General features: G+C 46.8%; 1 protein-coding gene across 1 annotated transcript in view; it reads right to left on the bottom strand.

Moving 5' to 3' along the window:
• Window positions 1-416: 416 nt before the first annotated feature.
• LOC144769637 (alpha-tectorin-like) overlaps window positions 417-26,098 on the bottom strand; it is a 355,087-nt gene continuing 329,405 nt past the window's right edge. The window contains exon 17 of the mRNA XM_078653811.1: window positions 417-2,387. Within this exon, the coding sequence (XP_078509937.1) occupies window positions 2,302-2,387 (86 nt within the window). The 3' untranslated portion in view covers window positions 417-2,301. The remainder of the gene's footprint in view (window positions 2,388-26,098) is intronic.

Below are 26,098 nucleotides of genomic sequence, written 5' to 3'. Positions count from 1 at the left end.
ATCCATCCATCCACCCATCCATCATCCATCATTCATTCATGCATCCACCCATCCACCCATTCTGCATCCATCATTCATTCATGCACCCATCCACCCACCCACCCATCCTGCATCCATCATTCATTCATGCATCCATCCATCCATCATCCATCATCAATTCATGCATCCACCCATCCATTCACCCATCTATCATCCATCCTGCATCCATCATTCATTCATGCACCCATCCATCCATCATTCATCCTGCATCCATTCATGCATCCACCCATCCATCATTCATGTATTTTTATGACCATATAACTTGCACACAGCTTGTCAGTGTTCAATACCAGTCTCGAACCTTGTACTCCAGCACCAATGATACATGATTAATATTAATTGTTTTTAAAACATGTATTTATTCGACACCAACTTCACACCTTAGTCGGAACATCATTTTTATTTGTTTTTTGAAATATCTATTTATTTAACACCAAAGTAAGTCATGTATACATTTTTATGGCTCGATAAGAGGCTCGAACCTGGTTTCCCAGCACCAAAGTCGGCCGCGCTAACCGTCAGACCACATCCTCTCCCCTTTGGTGTGGCCCTGAAGTTTTGATGGTACATATTCACACCAAAGTCATGTATACATTTTTACAACTTCACACCAAAATCGGAACATACATATTGAGCCCAAAGTCATGTATATATTTCTACAACTGAACTACACACCAAAATGGGAATCCCCGCTTTCTCCCATGCGAGCTCATTTTGTAATGCGCTGATAGTCACTAAAGAGGGCAGCGTCTGATGCTGCATGGACTTAGGAGGCTGTACTCTGCAGTGTGAGGTGGTGCCTGAGATGCTGAGGACTTAGCGAATTTATGTTTATGTTATGTTATGTTTATGCACCTCCCGTGACACGCCTCACCGCGCTCTGCATTGGCCGACACGGCGAAGGAGCCACGGACACGCTTTGTGACTGCTAAGAGGTCGCTTTATTGTCGAGGCAGAACAGTGCTAACTTTTGTGCTCCAAACTTGAGTCCTTACTTTTCCCGACCACTGTTCCATGAAATAGGCCCACACAAGAGGCAGGAGCACCATAGTGCACATTCATTATTTATGTGGCGGTGATGGGGTTCGGCGGGGCGGTATCCTATTCTGATCATACCTGAGTTGAGTGTGAACACCGGGTCTCCCTGGCCGAGCGGTTCCTTCGTTACTTGTCGTATTCCTGGGTCCGATCAGGTCTGAGGTCAAGTCTTCAATCAAACCCCATACAGAGGCCGCAGTACGAGGGAGGGAGAGAGAGCTCTGTCCCCCCCAGACAGGGGGTTATGTACCCGGGCTATGTATTGACCAGCCAATCCTGGCGCTGTATGCAGCGCCAGGATTGGCTGGGGGGGCACCATGACTCCTCGCCCAGTCGCCCTGTGTAACCCCGGGGGCTGCGGCCCGCCCCCTGGTCCTCTCTCTAAGGGGGAATTCACAGGAAAACGATCTGCGCATGCGCGGGCATGTTTGTGCCCAAAAATACACTTGCGCAGCTGCAGCAGGCCCATCCTCCCCCCTCACCCCCTCCCCCTGCGCACTCCGGAAAGTCGGGTGTCACCCGGTTTCCCGGCCGGCAGATAGCGCGATTTTTTAAAATATTTGAATTTGGCTTTTAGTGACGACGCAGTAGGTCCATGGGGCTTAGTGGGGCTACGCCCCTACGCCCCAATGGACGCACCGCGCCTGTTATTTTGTACTTCCGTCGTGAAATCCCCCTCTGCCTCCCTTTTGTACATTATCTTAAACTCCCGTGAACAGGATTAAGTGAGACTACTGGTTTGTGTGCAAAGGAGCATGTGTGTGTGTGTGCGTGTGTGTGCTGTGAATGACCGTCTGCAGCTGTGGCCTTCTTTGGACATGTGTGCGTGCCAGTGTGCCAGTTTCCCGTGTCCCTGTGCTCTCTGCATGCACTATACAAATGCCTAGACTAGTGTGTAAAATATGCAGGTGTCGTAATCCATGAAGCACAAAGTTGCAGTAAATCCTTGGGCAGATGACAAAGTGATTCTTCATTCCGCCACCTTCTCGTTTGCGTGTTTTTTTTCCAAAGAAGTAGTTCCAGCATCTCGAAAACACTTCTTCTTTCTGTAAACAGACCGCATATTCTGATGGGTTAGTCATTTAGCCTGTAGCCCGTGACACGCAGGGTTTCTATTGACTGTTTCTTCAAAGATGTTTTCCAAATGTGTAATGATCTGGGCCTATTCGTGATGCTGCAGCGCCACCAGCTGTTGAGGGCTTGAAATCGCTAGGCACGCCTGTGTTAGCCGAGTAGCAGAAACATCCAATGAAGCACAAGGAGCAACATCAGGCTGCACCCCATGGTTGAACCTTGTCCTTGTAGGGCAGCTGTAAAAAAAAAATTAAGATAATTCAGCGTATAATAAGGAAACTGGTTGTTACGCGCCAGGTCCGCAATGACGGGTTAGGATTAGTAATACACAGCTGGCGAATTGGTCCCCTAAATCAAGCACACCCATAGCTGCCCCAAGGTTTCAGATTGCGATGTGTGACATTTTCATAATTTCAGAGAAATTATGAGTGACATTTCAACTCTGAGTGACTCTTTGTGAAGAGCAAAATCAAGCAATGAAGATGGGGAAACATACACATATTAGAAATTACACCCATTTGAGCAACGAGAAACTTGTAGATCTTACAACTGCTGAAAAGCACCAGAAACGGCAGGGCACTAATTTACTGCCCCTGTAACCTGATCGTACTGTTAAACAAATGAATAATTATGATACAGTGACTGCAGTCAATGCATAGGAGCTGTAACTTTACTTATAGTACAGGCTGACTGATGACATGCTGCGCCCCTCCAACACAAAACATAAAAGGCAATTAAAATAAAGTTATTCATTCATTTAAGGATTATACCCACAGTTGTATCATATCATATAATGCATACTAGGATGTGTGCCTTTTATTTTGCAATCCAATAAATGTAGTATTATTGGAGAATGCTTGCCCGACATATTTTGCTAAAGGTGACTATGGGGCATATTAACAAGATGTGCGTTAAAAAACGCACATCGCACATTTCACTATCGCCGGCTATCGCCGGATTTTCTCGCCTTGTTAGCGCGATATTATCAACGCGCAACACGTAGGCGATAGTAAATCCTGCGATAGCCGGTGATAGTGAACATTAGCGTGTGAAAACAAGCGTTGTTTTCACGCGCTAATGTGTGCCTTGATAATATGGGGGGTGGATTCAGCTTTATGATCCACACCCCCATGTTAACAATGCCTAATGCCTGGTCAGAGCAGCCGTTGGGAGACCTGCGATAAACAAGTTTATCGCAGGTCTTTTCCTCCCAACTGCCTTGGTGATAGGGTGTTCCCACCTCCAACCACATTTTACATGTGGTTGGACGTGGGAACGCCCACTTTGCATGTCATTAGCGATGTTTCTCGCTGACATGCAAAGTGGGCTTGTGGCAGGCGTTGCAATGCCCTTGTTAATAGGGCGCTGGAAGTATCGCCGCTTTCTCGGCGAATTGTGCAGAGAAAGCGGCGATACTTCAGCTTGTTAATATGCCCCTATGGTCATTATATTATGTTAAAGTACACATGATAATAATGTCCAATTATAACCTGATTTCTGCCTAAGTAAATCAGCGCTATTCTCACCTTTGTTTCTCTGATCTCTGGCTCTTTCCTGACTCTTTTCCTCTTCCACAGTTTGTCTCTTTCCAGTTGTCAAAGTTTTGCTTACCATGTGTCTGTTTCTCCTTGTTTATCCCATATATTTCACTTGCCTGTTTCTGTCTCATCCTCATTCCAGCCAGCACCTCCTTTCCCCACATCAGCAGAGCTTTTCCTAACACAAAGAATAAGTAAAGGGCAAGTGGCAGCAGCAGGACCAACCTCACACAACTATCTCTCACACACAGAGGAAAGTTACAACAGAGGCCGCTAACACGCTATAGAGGGAATAAGAGGAGTTAAAGGACTGTTGTACACCCTCTGTAAACATACAAGAAGTGCAACACACCTGGAAGAGTCAAACCTCCAACAGAATTCACATATATCCATGTACTCATACAGGATGATGAAACACACCTAGCTAACGTGGTATGGTTCCACCAGTGGATTCTTCGTCTAGCATTGTAAACATCCAAGCGTACTTCAGTTCCCTAGTCAATATTTATACTCCCACTTTGGACCCTTCTCATTGGTTCAGGGACTGGGGAAGGGGAGTTTAATATGATAATTAATTGTGGTGTACATACCAGTTAACCTGTTGTATCAAATTGCAGACATATAGGACAGCAACTGAAATGAAGTTGAAAAAACTGCAATTGATTCAAGATGTGATTTGGAACTGGCTCTATGCGGCTAATGCTAAAGCAGACAAAAGGCTGTCAAGTGCAATAACATTCAAACACTGCTCCCTTCCCCTCCTCAGAACTCAGAACAGCACAAAATGATGATAGAGAGTTCATTTTAGGTGGAAAAACAAGAAAGTTATTTATAATGGGACATGTAACTTAAAAAGGGCAAGTGTCTGAGCTAAAACAGAGTGATGGCAGCATCTCACACTCCTTGGGTGTCGAATGATGTGCCAATTTGGTTCAGTTGTTATTTCACCCATCATGATAAAAATCCCTTTCTACTTCAACTGAAGTGGTGGCCCCAGCTGCAGGGGAAACCGAATACAAGACCATACTGTAATTATGGGAGGGACAAAGCCAGATATTTAGGCTAATATAATCACAGCTAAAAGTAGCCCAAACAATTGTCCACAGGCAATTAACATAACATAATACATTCACCCAAGGATATCTTGGTGCTGAATAACAGATGTTTATCATCACTCAACTCAATGGTACTCATTTTATCAACCTCAGAATGGCTGAGTGGACCCACCAGAATCTGAACCTGTGACCATGAGATCAAATACAGGCTCCCACAGTGATTGTATTAGTCCACTAAACCACCAGACCCACTTAGAGCACCAATCCCCTTTCCTCCTTGGACTTATCTGTTCTTCTGCAGCTCACAAAATCCATCTCTTCTTTGTGCAAAAATGTTTCAGTTTCAACTAAAAAAATACCTGCCATTTGGGTGAAATCTTCCCCTTCCTTGAAATATGATTTTTATCATACCTTAGAACAAAGTTTTGCGGAGCAGATGTCCTGTTCTAAATCGGCAGAACTCCAGCCCAGACAAACTTAAGGGCAGATGTATCAAGCCTTTTGCGACTCGCGAATTTCGGCCTTTGCGAATCGCAAACGACCTTTTTGCATGTTTTGGCATGCATCAAAAATTCGCAAAATAAGTAATAGCAAAAATTTGCGATTCCTTATTTTGCCATAGCATTTAAGGAATCACAATTTTGATCTCTGATGCCTCTGATGCCAACTGCAACCGTAGAGCTCTCCCAGCAGTCTCTGGGAAGGCAGAAGCTGCTCAGCCAATCCTGGTGCTGCTCTCCTTCTGGGAAAGCAGCGCCAGGATTGGTCTGAGTTGCCTGCTGTGCTGCTCAGATGCTGCTGTGTAGCTTGCAGCTTTTCTCCAACCCGGCTGTGAACACAGCTGGGTTGGAGAAATAGAAGTGCGCATTTGTGCTTGGCCGGCCAAGGACGACCAGCCAAACATGGATGTACGTTGTTACAACGCATGCTTTTACCACGCATGCTTTTACAACGCAGGTTTTTTCAACGCAAGTCGTTACAACGACTTGCGTTTGGGGGTGCTGGATAGTGAATAGTTTAATTTACTATTCCAACTCCAGTCCCCGTGGATAGTAGGGAAGGTGTTGGATAGTAAATTAAACTATTAGCTATCCTAGAGCGCCCCCCCAGCGAAAGTCGTTGTAATAACTTGCGTTGAAAAACCTGCGTTGTAAAGGCACTGCGTGGTAAAAGTTGCGTCGTAAAGGATGTTTCCCGCCAAACATACATGCCTGCAACCTGCCCGTCATGGCCGGGTCCGGCCTACACGCACATCAGAGCCAGTCACAGAAAAATAAAATTATATTGTTTCGTTATCATTTTATTTTTCTGTGACTGACTGACAAGTGGGGTGACACTCCTCCGTCATTACAGAGGAACCACCCCTGGACAAACTTGGGGTTAACCTGCCTAAATCGAGCTGGACAAAGCTCCAGGTATGATGTGCCATCTGAAACCTCTGACCTGCAGTATATCTGCCGCTGGCCAATGTATGTCAAAAGGCCTGTGTACAAAGATGAAGGATACGTAGGTAGAGTAATGTAGAACAGGATAGTAGATATATTCATCACGTTACTTCCTAGTTGGTTGGTTACAGGAAACAAGTAAGATACATATTAGGCAGATCCAGATCAGCGCAGTGGTGTCCGCCAGCCACTTCCAACTCAGGAAACTCCGGAAAATCTCCCGCCTACTTACCACCGAAGCGCTCACGCTAGCACTCCTGGCGCTAGTGATCAGTCGACTCGACTATGCTAACGCGCTGTACGTCGGCATCCCCGAGTACCAACTGAGAAGACTCCAGCTGATACAAAATCAAGCTGCTCGCCTGATCTACCACCAGCCAAAAGATCAGCATGTCCGTCCACTCTTAAAGAGTCTTCATTGGCTGCTGGTATCCGCCCGCTGCAAATTTAAGTTAGGCTGCACTGTCTTCAAGTCTCTTTCTGGTCTAGGGCCCTCCTTTATTTCTTCCCTCCTCCATTCTTATACCCCGTCCCGCAACTTACGTTCATCCCAAATGGCCCTGTTATCCGTCCCCAGGTTCAAGAGGAAAAAACACGGGGGCCTGAGGTTCTCTCTTCTGGCTCCATCCCTCTGGAACTCCCTTCCTCTCTCCCTTAGACTTGCACCTTCATACTCTGGCTTCAGATCACTCCTTAAAACCTTTCTTTTCACTATCTCATACCCTTAGATTCTGTTTCATATTCCTTTTCACTACGCTCCAGCACAGCGCCAAGAAACCTAATGGTGTTAGCCGCGCTCTACAAATCAATTTAACATAACATAACATAACATTAGGCCCAACCAGGAGCAGCCTCCTCGCTGCTCACCCCATCCATTCCAACTGAATCTCTCTCCAACTCAAACACTCCAAACATTCTGATGACATCACCACTGGCAGAGCAGCAAGGCAGAGGACATCAATAGGGAGGATGCATTAAACAAGTAACACATTACAACAGTCTGCACTATTTAAGGCAGTGCTTTTGTCTTCTAGTTTTCTTTTTCGTGACTGCCAGGAAAAGCCTGATGGTGTACACAAGAAACAATGCAAATGACCCCCATGCACTGGAAGAAAACTCACAGCGCATCAGGACCACTACGTTTTTTATGTTTCAGAAACAAGCCCTGCTTGTTTGCCAAGCAGGGCCAAAACAAAATGGCAGCTGCTCAATACATGTGTCTGCTTTCTGTGCGCACAACTAGAAGATGCACAGACTAGGGAGGCAGGGTTGTCATAATATGGTGAGCCCACCTTTGCCAATGTAGCAGGTAGTATGGCCTCCTTTGATCTTGCAGCTGCAGGACTGCCTGCAGAAGTCCAAATTACCCTAGGCTGTATGAGAGCTACATTCTGTCTCAATGGGGTGTTCAAGCTACATTGTTTCATTGTTTAAACAGCCCCTTAATACTGTTGTTCAAAATGCATTGTTTAAACAGTCCCTGTAAATGCCTTCAAAGTTTGGCTTACCTTCATAAATACCTTTGATAGTTGCATGTTACCTGATTACCAGAAGGCAGGCCAAGTAGTTCAACATCTATTAAAAAGGCCAGCACTGTGATGAGTTGTCACCTTCTTGCCCCACCACTGTTCTTGTACTTTTGTAAAACCTTCCTGCATGTTGTGCAATATTTTGACTCCAGAGTCCCTGTTCTCAAGTTTTGACCTTTCTCTGTGTCTGGTTTCTGTTCAGAATATAGTACTGAAAAAGTTACTGCAGAGATTGTGGATGATGCCTTGTGTGTCCTTCGTGACGGAGATGCCTGTTTGCTTGCTGGTCCTCCAGCAACATGATGGAAGGTGAAAGCATCACCACATTGAAGATGTGCATGGGCTACTGACCCTGGGTGGTTGAGATTAGAGCAACAGTGGCATGATCAACTGTAACTACTCACCACATGGCATTTGCATGGTTGCATGATGGTGTATTTGGAAGAGTAGACTTTGTATCCCTCAGTAACCAATCAATCAATCAATCATAGCATTTATAAAGCGCACTACCTACCCATGAGGGTCTCAAGGCGCTGGGGGGGGAGCTGCTACTGTTCGAAGAGCCAGGTCTTGAGGAGTCTCCTGAAGGTTAGGAAGCCTTCGGTCCGCTGCAGGCGGATGGGGAGGGAGTTCCATGTCTTGACGGCGAGGTGGGAGAATGATCTGCCGCCAGCGGTCACTCTTCGGATGCGGGGGACGGTGGCAAGGACGCTGTCTGCGTAGCGGAGCTGGCGGGTGGGGGTGTAGAGGCTGAGTCGGCTGTTGAGGTACGCTGGTCCGGTGTTGTGCAGTGCCTTGTGTGCTTGGGTAAGGAGTTTGAAGGTTATCCTCTTGTTGATGGGGAGCCAGTGTAGGTCTCTCAGGTGGGGTGTGATGTGGCTGCTGCGAGGGATGTCGAGGATCAGGCGTGCAGAGGCGTTCTGAATGCGTTGGAGCCATTTCAGGAGTTTGGTCGGGGCTCCTGCGTAGAGTGCTTTGCCGTTGTCCAGTCTACTGCTGACAAGGGCCTGGGTGACCGTCCTTCTAGTCTCAGTGGGGATCCACTTGAAGATCCTGCGAAGCATGCAGAGGGTATTGAAGCAGGAGGAGGAGACGGCGTTGACCTGCTTCATCATGGCGAGGGTGGAGTCGAGGATGACCCCCTAGGTTGCATTTGAGGGACTTGCTGAATGGGGGTGTTAGTAAATATTATTGCTGTACTATTATGTCAATGAAAAGGTACCACTTCCTGTAACACAACATGGCGGGTACAATGTTTATAGATTCCATGGACATGGGGTTTGATGCCAATCTGCTCTACCCAAAAGCCGTATTTTGTCTGGCTCTATGAGATAGTACTGTCCATAAAACAGACAGCTAGGTTCGCCTTCTCCAGTGATTATATTTTGTGGCAGATCTACGTAAGAATAAAAGAATGCTTTAAGTATACCTCTAGGTATATTTTATATTCACGCTACAAATAATAACAGAACCAACTGTATTGTCCAGAGCTTAGGTTCATAAGAACTCCCAAGGCTAGATTAGCTTCCTTCGGCCTAATCTCTGGGTTGGCATTGCCCCTAACCCTGTGTGAGAGGTCGTCAACTGATGAAGCATGCCTCGATAAGTTAAGGGTGAGACGACCTCTCAAAAATCTTTTGATGACCCTCAGCCAGAAGAAGCCAAATAAACCTAATAGGACCCAGTTGACTTCAAACATCCTCAAGTCTCTTTTTTGTGTTGTATACTTCAACGTAAGAAGCAGCTATGCTAATGTTTCCCAAATCTCACTGTAGACCCAGATGGCCTCGCCAACTGCTGGCCCATATCTCACCTACCCTTCATCAGCAAGAACCTTGAAAAAGTAGTCTACATGCAACACCAAAATCACATGAATACCATTTATCAGTGCATGACTACCAATGTGGCTTCGCATCACACTGCAGCACAGAGACAATAAGATGATTTCCTCCTGACCTCAGATGAAGATGATCACTGCCTCCTGATATTGCCGGACTGCTCAACTGGCTTTGAACAGTCAAACATTTCACCTTCATACACACCTTGAAGTCTAGAATGTGATTTTCCATGAAGAAAAGGCAACATTAGTCACTAGTTCTAAACCTGCCTATACAACTGGCCCCATGTGGAAAAGTAAATTTTGCCATGTTCTGTGTCCCTACGCGTCCTCCATCATATGTTATGAGCGCATGATTAATATGCATATGTATTCCCCATGTTCGATTAAAGACGCAATTACAGTTGTGTCCACCTCTAGTATGCCAGTTTCCAGTTCTCGTGAATACTACGAATATCAGGCCTATGTAAAGTTACGTTGCCACGTTTCTCAGTGTGCACGTTATTCCATTGTAAAGTCCCCGTCTCTAGGCCTCAAAAGGGCCTGGACACCAGATTCAGCTTCTGACTCCTGAAGCCTCGCTGAGGAGCGATACAGCCCCCACCTGTATCCTCGACCCTTCACTTACTTCCTGCCTCACAGTGCCCGGCTCAGCCTGGCTCTGCCTCTGAGTCTGCCAAGAGTATGTTATGATTCCAGTTATCAGTTCAGCCCTCCTTCTCTGCATTCCTAAGCTACTGAATCGCATCAATAGTTTCCGTCATTGTCTAGCCTTTACGTCTCCACGTAAGAGAAATACTGCATTTAATGGTCATTTAATATTCTTCATCACGCACTACATGTAGAATAATGCATGCTCCAGTCTTAGAGTCTTAGAGTCTGTTAGCCTTTACCCTGATAACTTTTGGATTCTATCAACATGTTCTCTAAACATCAGATACTAGATACTGCTTAGGTACATGTCGCCCTGACTCTCCAGACTTCAGTCTCTGCTCCTAGCACAGAGTTCGTAGCCCCCAGCTTCTCCTAGTAACACGTCATTGCCAGTTTGCGTGCACCATTAGGTCAGAGGTCCCGGCTCCTTAGGTAGCCCCCTCCATGTTTCCGCCCCATTCATGACATATTCTGTTACGTTTGCATCACATGTCTATGTATACGCCCCTGTTACACCCATTTTTCACCCTTATCTTTCGCGACTGCTATTGACCACACCCACTGCTCCGCCTATCGTATGTATTGTAATGCAACTGTTTTAGTATATATGATCATGTCTTGTTATTTAATGTTACGCCGATTCCGATCCTGCCCCCGGCAGCGCTGCCATCCTGTTCCCGTGCAGGTTGTCCTGTTCCTGTCCTTTATGCTGTAATAAACCTGCAAAACTCCTACTACCTCGAATCTTGACTCTTATTTTTTGAGCTATCTGTTATTCATTTATCCATTCAAAAATAGAGGTATTATTTATTTATTTACCACATAATGGCGCCCGAATAGGGACTTGCCCTTTCCCCACGCGTCGGTGAAGCCACGCCGACCCCCTGACCCTCTGCAGTCGTGACGGAACTCTTCTGCGCACCGGCAGATATTTCTGCTTCAAGTATCCCTCAGGCCCACGGAGGAGACGGAGGTTGCGGTCCAGCATCCAGACGAGACGGTGGAGGAACGCGGCGAGTCCCGACCAGAGCCCAAGCCGAGAGTCCAAGGTCCGAGGTATCCGGAGGCCCACCCGTAACAGAAGTCCGAAGTCCGAAGTCCGTCCGGCGTCGAAGCAGTCCAGTCCAGTCCGAGGCTTTCCGTTCTTGCTGCCCGGTGAGTACCGTTGCTGGGGTAGTATCTAGACAGGGTCAATCTAATTGACTCTGGTCCGTGGGTTGGTGGTACACAGACCCACAAACGAAGTGTCCACTTCGGTGGATGCGGGTCCTGACGTGTCTCTGTATGAGACCGGTAAGTTTCGTACTGTTTCAGCAGTGCATCTAGTTTCTGTTCTAGTCAGTTCTGTTCTCGAGAAAATTCATGTATTCTGTTTTCCGTATTCCAGGTAGTATTCTGTTCGAACTGTTATTCATAATGTTCTTCATGTATTTTAATGTCGTGGTATGAGTGCGAAGTAATTATCGTGTTTTATTGTGTATTGTGTTGTGTCTAGATTCTAGTTCAGTCATGCCGCTCTTTTCAAAACTGCGTCAGTTAAAAACCAGAAAAGGTCTGCTAGAAGCAGCAGTTCCTGTCCCGCCTAGGGACAGTCCAGGTCATTTCATGTATCAGAAGCATGGCATAAGCGCCATATTGTATCTAGATTTATGGGTAGAGTATACCAAACAGTTAGAAGAAAAGTATAGATGGCCCGTATCGGGTACATGGGATGCCGAGTGCATCATGCGAGTAGAAGAAGCATTATGGAAAAAGAAAGCCAGACAGTCACAGAAAGATGCCATCGAGTTATGGCGCAAAGAATCTCATAAAAGAACCGAAAAAGAAATCAGAAAGTCAGAATTAAGTAGAGAATCCTTAGAACGAGCCCAAGAAAGGGAATTAATCGAGATTGGTGAACGAGTTAAAACCGAACAGTCAGACAGACAGAGGCATGCTCTTATTAAGGGTATGTATCCTCTTCTTGCCGAGGGCTTGCCAAAAGCGACCCCGGAGGCATCCAGTAATTTCCCGCCACCATTAGTTCCGACCAAGCTACGTCACAAACCGACCGCAGCTGATATTTTCATCTCGTCCTATTTGGACGACACAGTCCCAGAATATGCAAATCCCGCTCCGCCGGTCCCTGTAAATCAGGCACTTCCCGCTCCTCCAGACACCGGAGTACCTGTTACGGTACCCCCGGTCCAGCCCGCCATACAAGTCCAGCCTGCATTTCCATTTCCCACTCTGCCAGGACGAAGAGCATCAGTAGACGACTCTAGTTTAGGGGCCACAGGGGGAGGTCCTCCTCAAACCCCGCCGCCACACAAGCGTTTAACGTTAGCCGAATTACATGCACAAGCGTCACAGCGTACGCCCAGATATCAGTCTGTTGCAGAAATAAGAAAAGCCCTTACCGAATGTGGCTATGATCCAGTCCCAGGCGAGGATAGTATGGTTTTATATTCATTACGCGTGAGAAAGGTGACCGAGTATCTAGTCACCCTACCAGACATGAAAGAAGATCTAGACAGAATATATCGTTTCATCCGTACAGGGAATGATCCAGAAAGTATTAGTGACGTCATGTGCCAAAGAAAAGTTGAAGTCCAGCTCATGATATTAAAGTTTCTGATTAATTGTCTAATAAGGGAACAAGATTATCCGACCAAAGATCGAGCCGAAATGAAAGTCCTGACAAGGTGGAGTGACAATATAGCCGAGGGTAAGCACAAGACTATCAGTAGTATAGAGAGTATGTACAAGAAAATCCGTAAAGAAATAATAAGGGTACACGAACAACGTAAAGAAGCACAAGTAAGCGAGAAAGAAAATGACTCTTCTACAGAAGAGGTAGAGGACGAGAATCCCGACAGAATAGCGTATGTAGGAAAATCTAGATTTCCAGATCGCCATTTGCGCCTAGAACACAAGTCAACTTTCCATCATCCAGCACCAGAACAAGGTTCTCTGGAACAAGTATTTCAAGTTACCGATCACATTCTGAAATCACGAATCGGTTATAGCGAGTTAAGTACCATGCATGAACAAGAACTAGTCCGATCAGCAGTCCGATGGATTACTGATTCTACCACTTTTCCAGACGAAATAGTGGCACAAATGTTTCTGAAATTGCCCCCAGCCGAGCAGCGACTGGAGGGTATGTATATGATCCAGCACCTCATTACATTGTATGAGGGTCAACATTCTGATCCAGGTCCGTTACAGGATGTCCTGAACGAGTTACTCCAGTACAAATGGAAAGGTTTAGGTACCGATTTGATTAGTGTCATTCTAGAACAGCGACACAAATATAGAACGTTTTTGAACCCGCATTTTGTTCATGTCTCACCCCCAGAAAGTAAACCCTTTTACATAGACAGACAGAATCCGTTACGAGAAGTGCATCCAGTTAAGACAGACGGTGGTGAAATGCAACGAGTGTTTGTTTACACCCCGATCACAAAGATGGAACTCTTAGAGATGAAAAAGTTAATTCCCTGTCATGATAAAGATCCAGCAGGGTTCCACCGAGAATTAAAAGACATGCTCCGTATGGGAGAATACACGTATCCAGATATTATTAAAATGTTAAAGGTCCTGTTGCCCGCAGGGGTATATGAGAAACTCAAAGAAAAAGAATGGGAGGTGGGAGAGAAAAAGATCGATTGGGCAGTTCTAGAAGCTGAAGACAAGGCACGAGTACCAGGTACCGGTCTTGGAGATAAATGTAAAGAATTACCTGAATTATTAATACAAGTTTTGCCCAGACTATTGGCAACTAAAAAGGAAGACTGGGATGCAATCTCAGCATGTAAACAGAAACAAGATGAAGATATTAGTGATTATTATTCCAGATTCGAGAAATGTTTTACCATAAACAGTGGCCTCAAGACAAGTAGCGAGTCATACCCTCATCTTTTTGTTACTAAATTAGTCGAGAATTCAAGTCCACAAATTAAAAACCGAGTTTTGAAAGTCGAAAGTACCTGGCAAGCTAATACCCCGTCCCAGATGTTACAGATGCTTCAATATCACCAAAATAGAATCAGAGAAGAACAAGATCACGAGAGAAAACGTATGAAAGACACGAAAATGAAAGTACTAGTTGCACAATCTGTTCCTCAAGACAGTCAGAAGAGGGGTCCAAATCAAGCCAGTCATCCTGCAGCTCCCGTTAAAGGGAACTGCAATTATTGTAAACAGCCAGGTCATTTTATAAACGAGTGTGCAGTTCTGAAACACAACATAGCTACCGGTAAGACTAAAGAAAGACCACGTCCGCCGAGACAAGAACAAGTTACACAGACTCCTCAGTCACAGAATGCACCACAGACAGTTACAGCACCGCAGCCTATCGCTGCAACACAGCATGTTACACAGCAGATGTACCAGTATGCACAGTCCGAGTATCCAGAGTATCAACCGTATTCATGAAACAGCCTAGAGAGGGAGGTAGGCTTGCCTCTCATCGAGATACCTGTAGATCAAGAAGGTCCCTATGTTCACAGTCAAGTATTAGGGAAAGACAGAAAGTTTTTGATTGATACAGGGGCAAGTAGGACCACCATCAGTCACGCCGAAGTTCCAGGGGCTCCGCTCTCAGGCTCAAGAAATGTTTCCCTTGGATTTTCAGGAAAACCTATTGTAAATGAAATATCAAAGCCAGTTACTCTAGAAGTAGGTCCATTGTCCCGCACTACTGATCTGTTACTTACTAAGTCATGTCCAGAAAATCTGTTAGGCATTAAAACACTGAAAGAATTAGGTGCAGTTATATGCTGTTCCCCAGAGGGAATACGATTGTTCCTACGTGACTTCAAGGGTCACTATGTATTACGAGATTTTGATCCCCGATTGTCTAATGTTCCACAGCATCTATGGGCGCAAGGTCCAACTGATGTTGGCTTTATGCAAATCACACCCCATCGTGTGACTCTCAAGCCAGGTGTAGTCCTGCCACGAATCAGACAGTACAGATTGCCACCTGAGGCTGTAGCAGCCTTATCCAAAATTATTGACGAGCTCATGGCTCAAGGAGTAGTTGTAGAAACTGACTCCAATGTATGCAATTCCCCGATCATTCCTGTTATGAAACGTACTGATCCAAATGCACCTCCAGTATATCGTTTGGTGATTGATCTCCGAGAACTTAATAAATGTATTATTCCCCAGTACCCAGTTGTCCCAGATATCTCTTCCCTGTTGACAGCCATTGATTCCGAAGCCTCATTTTTTACTGTCATAGACCTCAAGAACGCATTTTTCAGTGTCCCCATTCATCCAGACAGCCAGTTTCTTTTCGGATTTTGTTTAAATGGAAGGAGCTATATGTTCACACGCGCTCCTCAAGGTTTCACAGAAAGTCCTAGTATTTATAGTCAAGCACTCAAGAGACAACTAGACAACATTCACATGCCAACTGACACTGCCCTGCTCCAGTATGTCGATGATCTCCTGATCACAGCCCGTTCTGAACGTGACTGTGAGCAAGCATCCCTTACAGTCTTGTATTTCCTTGCCGAGATGGGGCACAAGGTGTCCCCTTCGAAGCTTCAATTCTGTGTCCAGCAAGTGGTCTACTTAGGACACTTACTGTCAAAGAGGGGTAGGCAGTTGACACCAGACCGTATTCAGTTAATAGCGAGTCTTCCTCAGCCCAAGACCCAGAAGGAGGTACGTGCTTTTATCGGCCTTACTTCTTATTGCAGACAATGGATTCCTCAGTATGCATTTCTAGCCAAACCACTGATACAGTTAACGACACAGGAGGCAGCCGTATCGACTGTCCTCCCTTGGACATCTGAACATACACTCAGTTTCAATGAGTTAAAGAAAGCCCTATGTCAAGCTCCAGTTCTAGCTACACCGAACTACAGTAAGCCTTTTACACTTTTTGTCACAGAACGTGAAGGTACAGCATTATCTGTTCTCACACAAGATCAAGCAGGACAATACAAGCCTTGTGCTTATTTTTCGAGCACATTAGATCCTGTAGCCCAGGCTCTGCCTGCGTGCCTCAAGTCAGTTGCAGCCACAGCACTAGCTATCAGACAAAGTGATTCCATAGTCTTAGGACACTCCCTGACAGTACAAGTTCCACACTCCGTGGAAGTTCTTTTAAACCGAACACAGACCCAGCACTTGACAATTGCACGTTTAACAGGTTATGAATTGACACTGTTCCAGCCACACATAGAAATCAGACGCTGCAACGTTTTGAATCCTGCTACACTGTTACCATCAGTTACTTCGAATTCTGCCACACACGACTGTGTGGAAGTAGTTAACATCATGACAAAGCCAAGACAAGATCTGACAGACATTCCATTACCAGATCCAGACCTGACACTTTATGTGGATGGTTCATGTATGAGAACAAGTACAGGAGAACTAGTCGCCGCGTATGCAGTGACTACCGACACCGACGTTATAGAGACACACCGTATTGACATCCTGTCTGCTCAAGCAGCAGAGCTAGTTGCTCTGACTCAAGCCTGCATACACGCCAAGAACCTGAAAGTTAATGTTTACACAGATTCACGTTACGCATTTGGAGTTGTACACGACTTTGGAGTGCTCTGGCAGGAGAGAGGTTTCATGACTTCTCATGGAACCAAGATTCAGCATGGTCTCCTTATTCAGGCTCTGTTAGATGCAATACATTTACCGACATCCATTGCTATCATGAAGTGCAAAGCACATACGAAGTTACTGACATTATTTCCCAGGGTAATGATCTAGCAGATCGCACAGCCAAGCTTACAGCACAGACACCAGACGTTCCAGTAAATAAGACACCGACATACACTCCAGATCCAACTACCTGTATGACAGTTAAAGACCCTACTCAAGATGTCATAGATATCCAGTTACATGCTACTCCCGAGGAAATCAAGAAATGGTCCGAACAAGGAGGGGTCCAGACAGATCAAGGATGGTTGACAAAGGGTAGAGCCACATGGTTTCTCCCCGACTCTATGGTTCAAGTCATTATTAATACCGCACATAGTCCAGCACATTTAGGAGAAAAAGCTATGTTAGACAGTATCCAGAATATTTGGTTCAACAAGCATTTACGAGCTGCAGCCAAGCAGAAAGTCCGTACCTGTATGATATGTTGTCAGTTTAATCCAGGTAAAAGTGTCCCGGTGGAACAAGGTGGATTCCAGCCCCCTGACCACCCTTTTGAAGTCCTCCAGATGGATTACATTCAGATGGAGCGATGTCGAGGTTTCAAGTATGTCCTTGTAGTTGTATGCGCTTTGTCCAGGTGGACGGAGGCATATCCAGTTCCAGACTACACAGCCGCGACCACTGCCAAGCAGTTGGTTCGTGAGTTCTTCCCCCGTTACGGACTCCCTAGAGTCGTATATTCTGACAACGGCCAGCCATTCTCATCTGAACTCATGAAGCACGTTTCCCTTTTGTTAGGGTACCAGTGGAAGTTCCATTGTGTACGCCATCCTGAAGCAGCCGGTCTCGTAGAGAGACATAATCAGACCCTGAAAATCCGAATTGCAAAGGTTTGTCAAGAGAAAGGTGTGGACTGGCTCATAGCTCTGCCGGTCGCCCTGTTCTATATGCGCATGGTCGCACATTCCAGATCAGGTCTGTCCCCGTATGAGGTCGTTTTCGGCCGCCCCCCTAACATGTGGGGTACTCCTAGACCCCGAAGTATTACCGATGTTTCAAGTAATATGCTGACAGATTACCTAGCTTCCTTGATGTCTGCCCTCAACTCTTGTCGTTCACAGGTTGCCGCCGCATTTCCAGACAATACCGAGGTGGCACCGCATGAAATCGTTCCCGGATCCATGGTCCTAGTGCGAAATTTCGATCGCTCAAGTCCGCTGGAGCCTCGCTGGAAGGAGCCCCGACAGGTCCTCCTGGCCACCCGTACAGCCGTGAAGTTGGAGGGACGCAAAGGCTGGGTGCACCTTTCGCATATCAAAAGGTTTCATGATTTGAAACCAGTTTCAAAGAACATTTCCGAACATTTAAAGGACTGCCAAAGTACTATTCTTAAGGACTGTCCCGCAAAAGACACTGATACTGCACCCTCCCTGTTAGAGACAACTCCGCAACAGGAGTATAAACTCAAGTTAAGGTCTAGTAAAATAAGTCAGCCAGTTTGATTGTCTAAGTCCTCCCCTAGGTGAAACGGTTAGACCGGTTTCTGACATGTATAAAATAGACCCCCATAGTGAGAGAGTTAGTCAAAACTCAATCCGATGTATCGTTTTTCTATGTTTCATATTATTTCTCAGTATTATGATTTCCTGCACCAGTTATGCGTTTTATCTGTATTTTCCAGTTTCTCATGTAAATAATTCCTCTAATGCTACAGTAGAGCACACGTTTAGTGATCTGCCTCCTCATGAACTCTCTTACCGCCTCGCTATGCGTAACAATTCTTTCATCCGCATGTTACATTATTCACACCAGACCAGCAATGCCACTAATTGTTGGGTGTGTGGTCGACTCCCCCCTTTTCAGACACCAAAGGGAGTTCTGCCACTCTTTCCTTATCCATTTTCACATAATGGTTCGTGTGGAGCATGGTCCACGTTAACGTCATCCTCAACAGATATGTCTTTTCTTAACAGTACATGTTTCCCAGACAAGCAAGGTCTTCCCCACAGAACAGGGTTGGATCTAGAAAACGAAGTTTACAATTTAGGTAATTATTCTTCGAATTTTATGGTCCTGAATGTCCAGTCTGATACTACTCCAGACTTACCTGTTATTTCAGTATTACCAGTCAAAGGCGAATTATGTGTTAGAAATAATGGTTCCGTACATGTAGGACATAGTGATTGTACTACTATTGTCAAGTATAGTGACAGTGGGAAATCTATTTTTAAAGCTTCACGTCATTCTTATTTTATTTGTGGTCAAACCGCATATGTTCGTCTGCCCCTCGATTGGGAGGGAACCTGTTACATTGCCTTCCTACTGCCACCTGTTTTCCTAGCCCCACCTGATTATCATAGAAACACACATCTAGTACACATTAGACATAGAAGGGAGTCCCCCATTGTCGACTATACTGAAACTGCTCTAGAACAGTATACAGATTTCAATAGAGGTTTCTTCTTCTTTATAGGCCCTATCCAGAATAGTAAACTAATTCGTAGGTTAACCAGAACCCTTGAAGCAGTAGTTAATGAGACTGCCTCTGCTCTAGGTAACTTAACCGAAGAACAATCTGCTATGAGATTTGTCGTTTTACAGAATCGTCTCGTCCTTGACGTCATATTGGCCGATAGGGGCGGGGCCTGTAGAGTCATCGGATCTAGTTGCTGCATTTTTATTCCAAATAACGCGCCGTCTGTTTATTCAGCTATAACCAGACTCCATAAAATTGCCCATCTGTTACACCAAGATCCAGGCACCTGGACATGGTCCGGTTGGTTCTGGAATATAATTTCCGCTTGGGGATGGAAAGTCTTGTCCTTTCTAGGTATTACAGTAGCGATCATATTCAGCTGCTGCCTCTGTATACAATGTGATACAGAAAAGGGGGTGGTGATGAACAGAGTGTCTGAATTAAGCAGACCACTCTTACCCAGTCCAAAGATCAGGGCTTGATCCATCACCGTTATTTATCTCACTGCCCCATCCCAGCTCAGAACCTGGCTATATGCAAATTAGTCTGTCCCTGGCCCAGTGCATCATGGGAACAGGGCAGACCAAACTACCAAGCCAATTCTTCACCAGAGAGGAGACAAGCTACCGGGGACCGGTTTCTGGCATTTCAGCCTCTTCGGCCCGGCTTGCTTGAATCCTGATGGAGCAGTGAGAAAGGGACTCATGTCTGAGTATACCCTGCCACACCTATAGTGGCCAAAAACGATACAGAAAAGGGGGTGGTGATGAACAGAGTGTCTGAATTAAGCAGACCACTCTTACCCAGTCCAAAGATCAGGGCTTGATCTATCACCGTTATTTATCTCACTGCCCCATCCCAGCTCAGAACCTGGCTATATGCAAATTAGTCTGTCCCTGGCCCAGTGCATCATGGGAACAGGGCAGACCAAACTACCAAGCCAATTCTTCACCAGAGAGGAGACAAGCTACCGGGGACCGGTTTCTGGCATTTCAGCCTCTTCGGCCCGGCTTGCTTGAATCCTGATGGAGCAGTGAGAAAGGGACTCATGTCTGAGTATACCCTGCCACACCTATAGTGGCCAAAAACGATACAGAAAAGGGGGTGGTGATGAACAGAGTGTCTGAATTAAGCAGACCACTCTTACCCAGTCCAAAGATCAGGGCTTGATCCATCACCGTTATTTATCTCACTGCCCCATCCCAGCTCAGAACCTGGCTATATGCAAATTAGTCTGTCCCTGGCCCAGTGCATCATGGGAACAGGGCAGACCAAACTACCAAGCCAATTCTTCACCAGAGAGGAGACAAGCTACCGGGGACCGGTTTCTGGCATTTCAGCCTCTTCGGCCCGGCTTGCTTGAATCCTGATGGAGCAGTGAGAAAGGGACTCATGTCTGAGTATACCCTGCCACACCTATAGTGGCCAAAAACGATACAGAAAAGGGGGTGGTGATGAACAGAGTGTCTGAATTAAGCAGACCACTCTTACCCAGTCCAAAGATCAGGGCTTGATCCATCACCGTTATTTATCTCACTGCCCCATCCCAGCTCAGAACCTGGCTATATGCAAATTAGTCTGTCCCTGGCCCAGTGCATCATGGGAACAGGGCAGACCAAACTACCAAGCCAATTCTTCACCAGAGAGGAGACAAGCTACCGGGGACCGGTTTCTGGCATTTCAGCCTCTTCGGCCCGGCTTGCTTGAATCCTGATGGAGCAGTGAGAAAGGGACTCATGTCTGAGTATACCCTGCCACACCTATAGTGGCCAAAAACGATACAGAAAAGGGGGTGGTGATGAACAGAGTGTCTGAATTAAGCAGACCACTCTTACCCAGTCCAAAGATCAGGGCTTGATCCATCACCGTTATTTATCTCACTGCCCCATCCCAGCTCAGAACCTGGCTATATGCAAATTAGTCTGTCCCTGGCCCAGTGCATCATGGGAACAGGGCAGACCAAACTACCAAGCCAATTCTTCACCAGAGAGGAGACAAGCTACCGGGGACCGGTTTCTGGCATTTCAGCCTCTTCGGCCCGGCTTGCTTGAATCCTGATGGAGCAGTGAGAAAGGGACTCATGTCTGAGTATACCCTGCCACACCTATAGTGGCCAAAAACGATACAGAAAAGGGGGTGGTGATGAACAGAGTGTCTGAATTAAGCAGACCACTCTTACCCAGTCCAAAGATCAGGGCTTGATCCATCACCGTTATTTATCTCACTGCCCCATCCCAGCTCAGAACCTGGCTATATGCAAATTAGTCTGTCCCTGGCCCAGTGCATCATGGGAACAGGGCAGACCAAACTACCAAGCCAATTCTTCACCAGAGAGGAGACAAGCTACCGGGGACCGGTTTCTGGCATTTCAGCCTCTTCGGCCCGGCTTGCTTGAATCCTGATGGAGCAGTGAGAAAGGGACTCATGTCTGAGTATACCCTGCCACACCTATAGTGGCCAAAAACGATACAGAAAAGGGGGTGGTGATGAACAGAGTGTCTGAATTAAGCAGACCACTCTTACCCAGTCCAAAGATCAGGGCTTGATCCATCACCGTTATTTATCTCACTGCCCCATCCCAGCTCAGAACCTGGCTATATGCAAATTAGTCTGTCCCTGGCCCAGTGCATCATGGGAACAGGGCAGACCAAACTACCAAGCCAATTCTTCACCAGAGAGGAGACAAGCTACCGGGGACCGGTTTCTGGCATTTCAGCCTCTTCGGCCCGGCTTGCTTGAATCCTGATGGAGCAGTGAGAAAGGGACTCATGTCTGAGTATACCCTGCCACACCTATAGTGGCCAAAAACGATACAGAAAAGGGGGTGGTGATGAACAGAGTGTCTGAATTAAGCAGACCACTCTTACCCAGTCCAAAGATCAGGGCTTGATCCATCACCGTTATTTATCTCACTGCCCCATCCCAGCTCAGAACCTGGCTATATGCAAATTAGTCTGTCCCTGGACCAGTGCATCATGGGAACAGGGCAGACCAAACTACCAAGCCAATTCTTCACCAGAGAGGAGACAAGCTACCGGGGACCGGTTTCTGGCATTTCAGCCTCTTCGGCCCGGCTTGCTTGAATCCTGATGGAGCAGTGAGAAAGGGACTCATGTCTGAGTATACCCTGCCACACCTATAGTGGCCAAAAACGATACAGAAAAGGGGGTGGTGATGAACAGAGTGTCTGAATTAAGCAGACCACTCTTACCCAGTCCAAAGATCAGGGCTTGATCCATCACCGTTATTTATCTCACTGCCCCATCCCAGCTCAGAACCTGGCTATATGCAAATTAGTCTGTCCCTGGCCCAGTGCATCATGGGAACAGGGCAGACCAAACTACCAAGCCAATTCTTCACCAGAGAGGAGACAAGCTACCGGGGACCGGTTTCTGGCATTTCAGCCTCTTCGGCCCGGCTTGCTTGAATCCTGATGGAGCAGTGAGAAAGGGACTCATGTCTGAGTATACCCTGCCACACCTATAGTGGCCAAAAACGATACAGAAAAGGGGGTGGTGATGAACAGAGTGTCTGAATTAAGCAGACCACTCTTACCCAGTCCAAAGATCAGGGCTTGATCCATCACCGTTATTTATCTCACTGCCCCATCCCAGCTCAGAACCTGGCTATATGCAAATTAGTCTGTCCCTGGCCCAGTGCATCATGGGAACAGGGCAGACCAAACTACCAAGCCAATTCTTCACCAGAGAGGAGACAAGCTACCGGGGACCGGTTTCTGGCATTTCAGCCTCTTCGGCCCGGCTTGCTTGAATCCTGATGGAGCAGTGAGAAAGGGACTCATGTCTGAGTATACCCTGCCACACCTATAGTGGCCAAAAACGATACAGAAAAGGGGGTGGTGATGAACAGAGTGTCTGAATTAAGCAGACCACTCTTACCCAGTCCAAAGATCAGGGCTTGATCCATCACCGTTATTTATCTCACTGCCCCATCCCAGCTCAGAACCTGGCTATATGCAAATTAGTCTGTCCCTGGCCCAGTGCATCATGGGAACAGGGCAGACCAAACTACCAAGCCAATTCTTCACCAGAGAGGAGACAAGCTACCGGGGACCGGTTTCTGGCATTTCAGCCTCTTCGGCCCGGCTTGCTTGAATCCTGATGGAGCAGTGAGAAAGGGACTCATGTCTGAGTATACCCTGCCACACCTATAGTGGCCAAAAACGATACAGAAAAGGGGGTGGTGATGAACAGAGTGTCTGAATTAAGCAGACCACTCTTACCCAGTCCAAAGATCAGGGCTTGATCCATCACCGTTATTTATCTCACTGCCCCATCCCAGCTCAGAACCTGGCTATATGCAAATTAGTCTGTCCCTGGCCCAGTGCATCATGGGAACAGGGCAGACCAAACTACCAAGCCAATTCTTCACCAGAGAGGAGACAAGCTACCGGGGACCGGTTTCTGGCATTTCAGCCTCTTCGGCCCGGCTTGCTTGAATCCTGATGGAGCAGTGAGAAAGGGACTCATGTCTGAGTATACCCTGCCACACCTATAGTGGCCAAAAACGATACAGAAAAGGGGGTGGTGATGAACAGAGTGTCTGAATTAAGCAGACCACTCTTACCCAGTCCAAAGATCAGGGCTTGATCCATCACCGTTATTTATCTCACTGCCCCATCCCAGCTCAGAACCTGGCTATATGCAAATTAGTCTGTCCCTGGCCCAGTGCATCATGGGAACAGGGCAGACCAAACTACCAAGCCAATTCTTCACCAGAGAGGAGACAAGCTACCGGGGACCGGTTTCTGGCATTTCAGCCTCTTCGGCCCGGCTTGCTTGAATCCTGATGGAGCAGTGAGAAAGGGACTCATGTCTGAGTATACCCTGCCACACCTATAGTGGCCAAAAACGATACAGAAAAGGGGGTGGTGATGAACAGAGTGTCTGAATTAAGCAGACCACTCTTACCCAGTCCAAAGATCAGGGCTTGATCCATCACCGTTATTTATCTCACTGCCCCATCCCAGCTCAGAACCTGGCTATATGCAAATTAGTCTGTCCCTGGCCCAGTGCATCATGGGAACAGGGCAGACCAAACTACCAAGCCAATTCTTCACCAGAGAGGAGACAAGCTACCGGGGACCGGTTTCTGGCATTTCAGCCTCTTCGGCCCGGCTTGCTTGAATCCTGATGGAGCAGTGAGAAAGGGACTCATGTCTGAGTATACCCTGCCACACCTATAGTGGCCAAAAACGATACAGAAAAGGGGGTGGTGATGAACAGAGTGTCTGAATTAAGCAGACCACTCTTACCCAGTCCAAAGATCAGGGCTTGATCCATCACCGTTATTTATCTCACTGCCCCATCCCAGCTCAGAACCTGGCTATATGCAAATTAGTCTGTCCCTGGCCCAGTGCATCATGGGAACAGGGCAGACCAAACTACCAAGCCAATTCTTCACCAGAGAGGAGACAAGCTACCGGGGACCGGTTTCTGGCATTTCAGCCTCTTCGGCCCGGCTTGCTTGAATCCTGATGGAGCAGTGAGAAAGGGACTCATGTCTGAGTATACCCTGCCACACCTATAGTGGCCAAAAACGATACAGAAAAGGGGGTGGTGATGAACAGAGTGTCTGAATTAAGCAGACCACTCTTACCCAGTCCAAAGATCAGGGCTTGATCCATCACCGTTATTTATCTCACTGCCCCATCCCAGCTCAGAACCTGGCTATATGCAAATTAGTCTGTCCCTGGCCCAGTGCATCATGGGAACAGGGCAGACCAAACTACCAAGCCAATTCTTCACCAGAGAGGAGACAAGCTACCGGGGACCGGTTTCTGGCATTTCAGCCTCTTCGGCCCGGCTTGCTTGAATCCTGATGGAGCAGTGAGAAAGGGACTCATGTCTGAGTATACCCTGCCACACCTATAGTGGCCAAAAACGATACAGAAAAGGGGGTGGTGATGAACAGAGTGTCTGAATTAAGCAGACCACTCTTACCCAGTCCAAAGATCAGGGCTTGATCCATCACCGTTATTTATCTCACTGCCCCATCCCAGCTCAGCCAGGTTCTGAAACTGAGATGGTGCAATGAGCTAAAAAACGGTGTTGGATCTAGCCCTGATCTCTTGACTGGGTGAGAGTACTCTGCTTAATTCAGAGACTCTGTCCATCACCACCCCTTGTTGTTAATAATTTTGTCCACCCTAAGCGTGGAAGGGTATACTCAGATGTGAGTCCCTTGCTCATTGCACCATCAGGATTCAAGCAAGCCGGGCCGAAGACGGCTGAAATGCCAGAAACCGGTCCCCGGAAGCTTGTTTCCTTCCCAGTGTAAGAATTGGCTTTTGTAGTCTGGTCTGCCCTGTTCCCATGATGCACTGGGCCAGGGACAGACTAATTTGCATACAGCCAGGTTCTGAAACTGGGATGGTGCAATGAGCTAAAAAACGGTGTTGGATCTAGCCCTGATCTCTTGACTGGGTGAGAGTACTCTGCTTAATTCAGAGACTCTGTCCATCACCACCCCTTGTTGTTAATAATTTTGTCCACCCTAAGCGTGGAAGGGTATACTCAGATGTGAGTCCCTTGCTCATTGCACCATCAGGATTCAAGCAAGCCGGGCCGAAGACGGCTGAAATGCCAGAAACCGGTCCCCGGAAGCTTGTTTCCTTCCCAGTGTAAGAATTGGCTTTTGTAGTCTGGTCTGCCCTGTTCCCATGATGCACTGGGCCAGGGACAGACTAATTTGCATACAGCCAGGTTCTGAAACTGGGATGGTGCAATGAGCTAAAAAACGGTGTTGGATCTAGCCCTGATCTCTTGACTGGGT

Source organism: Lissotriton helveticus, chromosome 7 (genome assembly GCF_964261635.1).
Source record: "Lissotriton helveticus chromosome 7, aLisHel1.1, whole genome shotgun sequence".
NCBI lineage: Eukaryota > Metazoa > Chordata > Amphibia > Caudata > Salamandridae > Lissotriton > Lissotriton helveticus.
This window is presented reverse-complemented; position numbering and strand designations above follow the sequence as displayed.